Source organism: Phaethon lepturus, unplaced genomic scaffold (genome assembly GCF_000687285.1).
Source record: "Phaethon lepturus isolate BGI_N335 unplaced genomic scaffold, ASM68728v1 scaffold27985, whole genome shotgun sequence".
NCBI classification, from domain to species: domain Eukaryota; kingdom Metazoa; phylum Chordata; class Aves; order Phaethontiformes; family Phaethontidae; genus Phaethon; species Phaethon lepturus.
In genome coordinates this window covers 14,978-26,482 of record NW_010538876.1, presented here as the reverse complement: position 1 = coordinate 26,482, position 11,505 = coordinate 14,978, and the positions used below count along the sequence as shown (strand labels likewise).

The following is an 11,505-nucleotide window of genomic DNA, read 5'->3' as shown; positions in this document are numbered from 1 at the left end:
TAGTTTTGTAATTTTTTTTTCCCCAAAATGAAAAAAGTTTACGTTCTGCAAGTGTTAAAATCTTCAAAGACTCATTTGATATGCCTGTTGCACAGATGGGATATATAGGGAAATGGATACCAAGGGCAATTCTTTGTTGCCTACAAAATATAGAGCTTTTTGTTCTCTCCATTACAAATGTGATCTGGAACGTTTTCAGAGGACAGCCAGTAAGAGGAAAGAAAGGTTCAAAAGACCTTCTCCAAGTTGTTGTGTTGGTGGTTTTTTTTTTGTTTGTTTGTTTTTTTTTTTTTGTTTTTTTTTTTTTTAAACTATTTGAGGTAACACTACAGAATTTTAGAATCTACACTCATTATTTCTTTATGTCAGAATATAACCCATTTCAGACCTAGAAATATTTCCAAATACTTTGTATTTCCACATTTTTACTACTAAGTCTTGCGAAAGCTTTAAAAAGAAATAAAATCTTATTTTTGCTGACCTTGAAGCACAGCAACACAAAATGGCTGAAATTTCACATCTAACTTTTTGTCCACAGCAGCTCACCATACAAAGCATACATTGTTTTAGTTACTTTGCCATTTATATAATTTATACCTTCCATAGCATTTGTTTTGCAAGAAAGCTATAAATCAATTTTGTATGACCATTACCAGTACTGCTTTATTCATTCTAACATTCCATTTTTTAAGTCTTTTTCTAATAAATCAAACATTATACATAAGCAATTGGCTGAGGCCAAGAACAGACCAATTATTTTACCTGCAAGAACTTGCCATTATAAACATTTCCCACAAGGCATAATAAAATACATGTCTGGTGCCACAAGACTTACAGGAATATCCTGTACTGAAGCATTAAATAAAGATTAGATGACTAGCTGGGGTTTCATTTGTTCCACCCCTCCCTTAATTGCTATTGTCACTGCTTCAGTTTACAAAAAAATGGCATAGTTGAGATGGATGCCAGTCCTTTCCCGTTAGGATGGTTTATTCAAGCTTTTAAAATCCCGCATTAGGTATCTTTTGTCTCCAAACACTTTCAGTCACAGACTGCCTAAGCCACTGATGGACACAGATTCTCATTTGTACATTACCTGTCTCTAAGCCACACGCACATACATATATGCACGTACACTTTAATATGACTTCTGTTATTAGGTCTCTGCTTTCAATTATCACACAATTTCTGTAAATTTTTTTACTGCCTTCAGTCGAAGCACAAGCCACCTAGGATCCTAACTCCTCCTAATAGTCAAGATTTATAAACAGCAAACTATGAACATTATAGTCTTTTAACAAAATCAGCTCTGGAGTCTCACTAGCAAATGTGAATTTCTCATGAGCGTTCCTAAACTGACTGGGACAGGATCAGTCCAAATAAATTCTATACTTGCACTTGGTAACAAATTTGCAGACTACCACCTAGGACCTGTGATTTTTGGAAGCCCTTTGGGAGGGGAGGAGTATAGCAAACCTGAGTGATGCTGAATGAAGACCATTTATGGAGAGTGTATTCTTAGCAGTTTCAGTGTTTAGCAGTTGCCCAAGAGTCATGCTGAACTGCACAAAGAACTTAAAAATAAATTCCAAATTTGCAACTCCGCCCCAAAATCCAACAGTATCCAATTTTGAAAGTGTTGGTCTTTAACTGCACACAAAAATTCAGCAGCAGATACTACAGGGTTTCTGTTATTCTGTACTTTTTAGTTGCAAAAATCAATTTTCCCTTCCCCAGCTGATGGCAGACATATCTTCTTCCATTAGTCATTCAGGCATCACATCTAAGTATTTAAAATTAGATTACCTTCTTTAAACAGATATATAAATTATTTAAATCGTAAAGATTTAGGCTGAAGTTGAATAGACTACTGGAAAATGCTGTTTCTTACTACCATATCTTTCCTTACAGCCCACTCTGTGAAGGATACTGTATTCCGTATCAGATTAATTTGAGTTCTGTAACATGGAAAAGATTAGTTACAATAAATAGCATCCTTAGTGCTGCTGAATTATGTCTTCCTCAGTAGAATCAAAACCACGCTTCATTGTCATTCATCAGACATCCCCTTCTAGGAAACTACAGGAAACTTCATACCTTCCTGAACTTTTCCATCTGCTTATAAAGATCTGGATCCAGCTCCTGAGACACATCTTTCATCCAAAGTAGAGCTCCTCTGTATTCAGTCCGATACTGTTCCATTCGGTTTACTGTCAGCCATGTGTCTGAGATGGCCCTATATCTGAAAGTCTCCACTTCTTGATATAATCTACTCAAAGGAGTACGCAGTGCTAATCTGGGGGAAGTCATGAAGGAAAGAAAGGAAGGAGAGGAACATGTTAAAGAAGTTGTTCCACGAAGGCAGACAGATTAATAGAACTACTGACACTTTACTAGCAATGAAAAAAAACATATACAGCCAAAATACTTCACTTAAGTACTACTGTATGTACAGATGGTTCTACAGCTTGGTTGGGGGTACACATGAATGGGGTAATTTTGCATGAATGTTGTGTTTGTAACCTTCCTATTCAAGTGGTGACCTTTCACTTACACATGCAAGTGGAAAAGGAACCTTTTCTAATGTATATATATGTTAGCCAAGCTGCTTGTATGTATGCTATTAACATTCCTCTTCACAAGTTGCATTTAACAACTCTAAAAATGTACCTGAGGTAATTTATTACTGGATACATAACAGATGTATCAGGGTTGTCATGTTAAGCCTCAGAAAAAGCACTTCCATTAGCCTTTTAATCTTCAAATGTACATGTAAAGAAAGACGACATCTGTCAAGTAGATAATGATCTGGGTATTTTCCTCCTCCTTCCTTTTTTTTTTTTTTTTTAAGGAATTTGAACAATTCCTTCGAAGCACATTTATCTTTTGGAAGGATTTTCTTAAATGTTTCTTCCAGCAACTACACTTTGGAAAGGCAGTAGGGGACACTGTTGTCTTCCCTATGCCTTCACTTTGGCTCCTAAGGGATGCCAGAACTAGACAGGATCATTCCAACTTTTGCTTTGCTTCCTTCTGCTGCTTCTCTTCCCTCTTGGTTGCCAGCAGCCACCTCATTGGAATAGGTTCAGTAAGTTCCACACCAGTGTACAGTTAGTTTAGTGTGCTACTTAGGTATTTCCTAGGCATAAAAGAATTTCTAATTTCAGCTCCAGTAACCAGCAAATTGTGTCTTCTTGACCTCCAGCTACTGAGCTATCTTTTGGCATGCAACATAAATAAGTGCAGTCCCAAATTCAATATGAGCTTGAAGATGGCTCAAGAGAAGACAGACAACCAACTGGTTTTATTTTTATTTGAGTTCATTTTAAAAGATGCCTTAAAAAAGCATTGAGTAAGAGATATAATAAAATGTGGACTTCTTATTGTGGCTTTTTTTTTTCTTCGTACTTTTTCCTCATTCCACAAATACTTACACAGTCATTCAGGGGAAAATTCAGTTTATGTAGACATGTCATACAGTGGGATTTCTATAAACAGGTAATCTTTATAAAGAAGCAAGTCATCAGGGCTTTTGCCCAATGGTGTCCTACATGTGTTTTAAAGATCCCACTCATGGCTGTTACTGGATGTGTTAATGACCAAAGTCTAGCCCAAGATAAACACATGAAATTCTCAGTGCTGTGTATGTGATGTTTTATTTTGAGCCAAACAGCTGCACAGTTAAGCTAAAGCTGGAAAGTATCACAGTAATTAAGAGCCCTGAAAAATCCTGTAAAATATAATGGTATAGAATTTTCCCTTGCAAATTATGGTGAATTTCAAACTTTCATAGTCCCAATACTGTTAAAAAAAAGCATCACAATACTAATAATGCCATCAACTACTGTTAGTTTTAAACTCTTTGAGCAAACACAGGGTCAGTGAGACATCAAGGGTTCTGGGTAACAGCATGTGTATGTCTGTTCCTCTGTATCCCTCACCTTTTAGTGATTTGCTCCTACTCAACTTACATGAGCTCAGTGGGGATCTAGGATGTTCTCCTGGAGGACTTAATGGTTAAAGCAGAAAATGGCATTCAGACTCCTTTCTCCTCTGTCTACTTGAGGTGTGAGACTCCGTAGCCCAGAAAAAGTCATTCCCTTACTACCCATTTACCTGCCCTCCCAGGATCGAGAAACCTCCACAACAGGCCTGCTGTAGCATTTCTCTGCAGCGTGAGAAGTGCCACCAAGCAGGAGAAGGACCTGATATCAGCTCCTTTACAGCCCCACTGCTAGAGAGGCCGTGCAAATGCACCTGTACAGCTTTAGAACTGCTGAGCTGAACAGGTGGGGGATCTGGAGATACAGAGACAAAGCAGGTCCATAAGACAAAAAAGAGGATCGGGCAAAACTACACAGAGCAAACCAGTAACATTGCTAATACTACAGCAGGTTTGGTGAATAATAACAACCTTCCTATCATTTGGTTCCTCACCCATTTCAAATGGCAAAATGAATTATGCCAACAGTGAATCAACTACCATTATGCCACATACTTTGTACATCAGACAGTAATTCCGATGCATATACCTTTGCTGAGAAGAAAAGCAGAGGGCCTTTCCTGTTGCTTGCATCATTTTTCCTGCTCTCGTTTTATCCTGAGAACCCTGTGATCGAAGAAATTTCCCCAATTCATTTTCTTCCTGAGACAGAACTAACAAAAAATAAATGAGCAGTCAAACGTGTTATTTAATAGGCTCCTAACAGCTTTAAAATTGGCCTAACAACAAATAGGTTAGGTCACTCTAAATCCAAGCAGCACAACAAAAATAATTTCATGGAATTTCTGCATTTATTAAACAGACGAACTGATTCCCTTGAGACATTTGTTGATACACTTTACAAGAATCACAAAATTCCATCAGTGCCAAAAGACAACAGGAGAAACGTGCTACTTCTTTCTTGAACAAAATAATTAGGTTGGTTAGATTACACAAAGGGCCCAAACTTGACTATAGTATCTTTTAGTCTTGGGTTTTTTGGTTTGTTTTTATTCCGTGGGGGTTTTGTTTGGGTTTTTTTTTTTTTTTTTAAATCCTTTTTTACCACATGGACTGCCTCAGCTGATCTTTGGTAGCATACTTTCACTGAAGCTAATTCTAAGTTATATTACCCAAAGCTCATTCATTTGCTTTTCTCTTGTGCTCCATTTTTCATGCTTGACTACAGAACTGAATTTTTCATATGAATAATACAGTACTTCATTTTAAAGAACATTTATTTTCAAATTACTTTACAAGATTATTTTACAACTTTGACTTTCTCCACAATTCAAACACTGTTTTTTAATTTATATTTAAATATCTGAAATATTTCCATTTCAAATGAACTGATTGTTTTTTAAACAAGAAGATGAAGAAAAATAAAAGTGTTTTTACACTGGCTTGTTGACTACTTCCAAACTGGGACCATGGGTCTTCATGATCTCACATCCTTATAAAAACATTGCATTACGGTCTCATCTATTAGTCTTCCAAAGCAGCTGTCTCTTTTTCTTCCAATTTCTTCCCACTATCAATAGGGAGAATAGCTCCCTATATTCATAATATAATGAAAGGATCTCTTGAAGTCCTCTTGCCATTTTTCCAAAATGACAGTCAAATCCAATGCAGACTCATAGCATAATCTGGTAGAACGTGCCGCATGCACATCTTTGCGTCCGAGATTTCACCTGCTACTGTGGAACACTTCTTGAACTCAATACACTACTATTCTGTATTCTAATTTTACCTCCAGATCCTGAAACATTGTTTCTGACTCTGTTCAGACAGGCAAAAGGAAAAGGAAAGACTGAAGAAAATATGGATAACATTCAACAAAAGAAAGTAAATTGAAAGATGTCTCCAAAGTTGGATTCTCTTTTCCAGGCCAGAAATCACAGCAGCAGAGAATCAAACAATATTGATCGCAGAGAACCTTTAGAGGTCATTTAATACAACCTGCTGTTTGAAACTTCCCAAATGAGGTCCCGGTTTCTCACTAATGATTGCCACTAATTACTGTACAATTGTTATAGCCAAATGAGCATCATCAAATTCACCATAATAGTATGGATTACTTAATTACAAAACTAGTAATAAGACCAACAGTTTTCTCAGTCAATCCTGATTGAAAAAAAAAAAAAATTAAAACAGTTCAGAACAGAGTTAGGATTTCTAAGATGATTTTCTAAGATGATGATTTCTGAAATTAAACAACAAAGCCAGTAATGGGAAAAAACCCTTAAAAAGCACGTTTTCTCCCATAATTATTGCTGCCTATCACTGCGTAATATCAAATATACAACCTAAACCTAAGAACTAGGAGATTGTCAAGCAAATAAGCAAGTCTGTCTTTAGCTGTCTGCAAAGAATGTTATCTTTATTTTTAAATAGGATGAAACTAGTAGCTCTCCATTTGCATTTTTACTTTTTCATTTGTTCAATGATACCAAAATCCAGACCTCCTTATCATTTTAACTACTGTATTTGATCGTACTTACAACAAATCCTTTTTTGATACAGTTCAATTGCTTTCAGCAACTCCATACACGTTCTCTGAATAGAATGGAACAGCTGATATTGAAACAAAAAACACAAGAAAACTGTAAGCATATGCAATAAACATTGACACTTAAAATACAAGAAAGGGTTTAATTCTTTGTAGAAATTATTAGGGAACACTATTTTCTTGTGAACAATGAGTAGTCTTTTCAGCTTGAAAATAATTTTTCCTTATCGATTGCGCTTTTCTTTCCATTAAGTTGTGCACTGAAACTACAGACAGGCCAATCATAACTTACAAAAGGAAAATAAAGACAAAAATAATTTTGGAAACAGATCTATTCTGAACAGCTGATAGTGAAGCAAAAAATTCATGTGGGGTTTTTCCACTGATATCTTTGAACATATATGAAGATGTACAAATTTTTGTTTCTAAAAACTCACAGTGGAGCAAAAAGTTATCAAAATGTCTATCATGTTTATCATGGGTGGCAATATGCACACTGAATTTTTAATACTGCAAAGTTTAGTGGAACAAATGTGCATGGGTATGCCAACATAGAAAGTTATTGATTAATTGAACTTTCTACTGGCATACCTCCGGTTTTCTAACCGAATTTATAAAGCAGCAGTTTCCAAAGGAAGTAGAAGGGGAAAAAAAACCCCTCAGTCTTTAGTAAGTTTGCAGATTGTTTCTAGGAAATCGAAAAATTACTACTCTTTCTGTCTGTCCATTTAAAACCTCTGATCTGTAACTTAAACCTAAACTCCACTGTATCAAGCATCACACAAACATAAGCAAAGTGGACTACTGGCACGGTAACTGTCTTCCTTCGCATCTGCTTGACTTCCTGTACATTTACATGGGTCTTGTCTTTTATACTGAGAGCATGACTTGCTGTTGAGAAGTTGTCCAAGTGATGGTTTTTTTTTTCTGGTAAACACAAGTTTCCCTATTTCCAATCCCACCTGAGCTAACAAAGCATCTTTCCTGGTGAATCTGCAACGCAGTAAGCATGGTAGGAACTCAGGTATATATTTATAAAATATTGTTCCATCCTTCCAGCTTGTTTTACATCAATACTCTTGACTTATACCCATCATGAAGACCCCCAAGCTAAAATCATCACTTTATATTATCACTATTATACCTAGAACTACAAGAACTTATTCGTTGTAAAACTGACTCTTGTATTTCAGCTAAAAAGTGAATAAACTAAGAATCCCAATACAAAAATTTTCTAAGAAACTGCAAGAAAACCAGTCAGGCAAAACCTTTGCCCTTATGTAACAAAACAATATCTATAAAACTTACCTGGACACTAACTTGATTGTTACACTTCGGAAGTCCATTCTCTATATTTTGCTTTGTGTCAAAGATGTTCAAGCTCTTCAATTTGTAGAACCTTAATTATTTTTTTCCCCCCCATTGGGGTTGAGGATACTGAGAGTAGGACTGTATGTCACACAGCAGGATTCCTTCTCTTGATTACACTTTACAGACTTTCAGAAACTTCTTTGGTCATGTCAAAACCCACTTATCTGCATAGAAGCTCCAGAGAGCAGAGTACACTATGCACCTTGTTACTCCTTGGTACATTGCATGTTTTTCTGGTGTATGTGGTATTTTGTAACTGTATAAAGAATGTAATTTGTATATACTATAGAATACTATTTAAAAAAACCCTTAAACTCATGTAAGCACAAAGGAAGATCATCTGCTCCCCCCTGCCAACAAAAAAGAAAAAATCTGCCCCCAAAACCTGAATATAATGGTAGGTTCCAAATAAAGTTTGAGGGACCTGGGTTTCTGTGTTACAAAATGCCACTATATTTTCATAGGTACTTTTGTCAAAAATTGGAAAAGATATTACAAGAAAATAATGATAAAAATGTATGTGCATTATTATATACTATGTGTACACATATTAGAGGCTTGATGAAAATGAAAACATTTTAAAAATTAACAGAGAATGTTTATTATGTAAACATTACAAACCTCTAGTTTTGCATCCAGATCTGCATCTGAAGCCACAACATGTTCATCTTCCTTTTTTCCTGTAACTTTTATAAGGGTTTGTTTTGTTTTCCAGTATTTCTGTTGCATTTTATTGACCACAGATTTTTCTTGGCTTTGAGCATATTGGTCATAAAATTCCCTTGGATAATTGCTAGAATATTAAGAAACAAAATTACAAAACTTCAACAGCATGCTTAAAAAAATAAGTCTAACATGCTAGATTAATAACATTTCCATCAAGAATATTGCATTTGCATGCAGACATGTATATTCTAACATGCATTTCCTCATTATGCATTAAAATGAGTACTATTTTTCCCATCCTACTTTGGAAAATAATACACTGCTTTCAGTTTGTATGTCTCCAGCATGTAGTACTGCCAAATAATCAGCTGCAAAGAATTCTTCCCAATGCATTATAGAATGATTTATAGCCCATGGAATTAACTTTTTACTTTTATGTAACTAATAGGAGAGTTTCAAGTGAACTACCAGAGCTGCTTAAGCAGGCAGCAATTTTTATGCAATTTCAGCAGTGTCAGGATTTCACAAAGTTCATTTTATGAATGAAATTAGACTACTTCTCTCTTTTTTTACAATTGAATAGTAAAGAATTAGAAGAACACTAATCTCTTTTGAGCATGCTGTGTGCAAGATGGATAGCTCATGTCTGTCTTTATGCAATGACTACACGACAACTGTGGGTGCGTAACAGGTAGTCTTTTTTCAAGCATTATTTTCTACTAACACATGATTCTGCATTACTGTAGCAGACCTAGTAAAAAGTGTAATCTAAAGACAAACCCCATATTCCACAATATTTAAACCATACGAAGTTGGTTTAGTAGAAAATACAGCCTTACAATGAAATCTTGATCTTTTTCAGGAAGAGTTATTCCACTTTTAATTTCTGCAAAAGTCCATGCCTTTTCCCCTATGTGCATATATAAAAAGCCGCAGTGATTTTGCAGATCTTTAGAAGTAAATGGTTGCTAAAACTTGCTATATTAAATACTCCAGGAAAATAAAGATGTCGATTTTATTTTGTAAAATATATCCTCCACCTGTGGAGCAACAAACTGAGATACTGACCACCAGCTCTGTTCACAACACACAGACAGCTCAGGGATGTTACCCCAAGGTCTTAAGATCCAACGTAAACATCAAGTCATGTATTGAGACACACAGATATATAAAAGATACATACATATATATGTGCTTGCTGTGAAATACTATGGCCATTCTGAAACAACAGGCCATCGGTACATGTTCCCCAAAAGGATGGCACATCTGCCCTATGTACTTACTAGTGACAGTTTAACCTGAAAAGGAAGTTTGTTTCACAGGGACTTGTTACTTACTGATTAAAAATAACGATAGCAAGTTAGGAGACAGTGCCTTAATCACCAAAGAGATGGTAAGAAATTAAACTGGAAGTGAGAGAGGACAAAATTCAAAATGCACTTATACACAGCACTTCTTGGTTTCTTCCCAAAACTTGAAAAGCAAAAATATTTATGCATTTAATTCTATGCAAACATTAGTTCCAAGAGTTTAATTTATGAATTTCATTAAAATTCAAATAAAGGCCTTTTTGTTGCTACAGCACAAAATTAAACAACACATGCAAAACATACCACATTTCACGTGGAATTCTGGACAAACAAACCATTACACACTTTGACAACAGAGAAGCTATCAAATTAGGTGAGCCTATATTGACCTGATATATGCTGCACCCTTAAAAGACAAAATCTACAACCTCTGATAAATGACAAGAAGATCCCCTTGCATTATGAGAAAACAGAATATGAGAGTTTAATAAAAACAGCATTACTTTACAAATGATAATAATTAAAAAAAAAACCTTGAACTGCTCACAAGGCAGTATAAAGACCCTAGCTGTCTGGCTTTGTTGTGTGCTTTAACTTCTGCTACAGCTGTGCAAATAAGCGATATCTCAGTTCAGTGGTCAAGCAAAGAAAACACTATAATTCATCTGATGTCAACCAGCCTTGATATCTACCTCACTTGAGGTCACTAGAAATTCTGGGGGCATGATGCAAGGAATAAAAATGAGTTATTAATACGAGGTCACCAAAAAAAAAAAAAAAAGAAACAAAAAAAGCTGGGATTAATACAGATACCCCAATTAGAGACTGATAAACCAATTGAAGGAATAAGAGGAATATAATCTTTTACCACTACAGACAAATTCAGCTTCTAATTTTATTTGGAGAATCTACTGGCTCCTGTTTATGCTTAAGATAATGAAAGATTTATAATCACATTACTGAAATATTCAGTGGACAATTTTTACTGGTAGACACTTGTCAATAAGTTTTAAAATTGATTTTGTGGCAAGCAACCATGGACATACTTAGCCTTTGTTAAACCATCAGAAAATATAACTAAAAGAAGCATATACTTTATTCTGAAGTTGGCAACCACAGATAAACCTCTTGAAATACAACAGTTCATACATTCCTTTACATTAAAGCGGAAATTGGTAGCATATGCTATTTTTCTATCTTGTCAAGTCACTTGTTTTTCCATTATTTGGCAATTTTTCATTGTTTATTTTTTGTTCTTTTTAAACACAGTGTCTACCAGTGACTTCATATAAATACTAGATGCCAGAACATAACGTGTGATAGACTCAGGCTGTGACAAATCAACATGCCAAACACCATTAGCTCTTTAGAATAAGAAAAAATGGTCAAGGTACTTACTACTTATGACCTTCCATGTCTCTTGTTTTCTTCAGACACCTAAATAAAATAAGAAATTATCAGTTAATACAAACATCTTTAAAACATAATTTTTAAGTTAGACACTAGCAAACCTCTACCTTTCACACAGAAAATTATGTTGTAGCATCTTATCATGTTACAACAGAGAACTTCTCAAGCCATGGACCAAATGCTTTCCTCTTGTAACACACAATTCTCATTTAAATCCATGACAAACACATTGAAGTGGTGTTGCTGGTGTTGCCAAT

General features: G+C 35.3%; 1 protein-coding gene across 1 annotated transcript; it reads right to left on the bottom strand.

Annotated features, from left to right (window-relative positions):
- Positions 1-2,091: 2,091 nt before the first annotated feature.
- LOC104620674 (islet cell autoantigen 1-like) lies at positions 2,092-11,269 on the bottom strand. The gene is made up of 5 exons (XM_010286965.1): positions 11,237-11,269; positions 8,484-8,655; positions 6,484-6,556; positions 4,533-4,656; positions 2,092-2,296 (listed from the first exon to the last, which is right to left on the bottom strand). Exons 1-5 carry the CDS (start codon positions 11,251-11,253, stop codon positions 2,092-2,094), a joined length of 591 nt encoding a protein of 196 aa, XP_010285267.1. The 5' UTR covers positions 11,254-11,269.
- Positions 11,270-11,505: the final 236 nt, after the last annotated feature.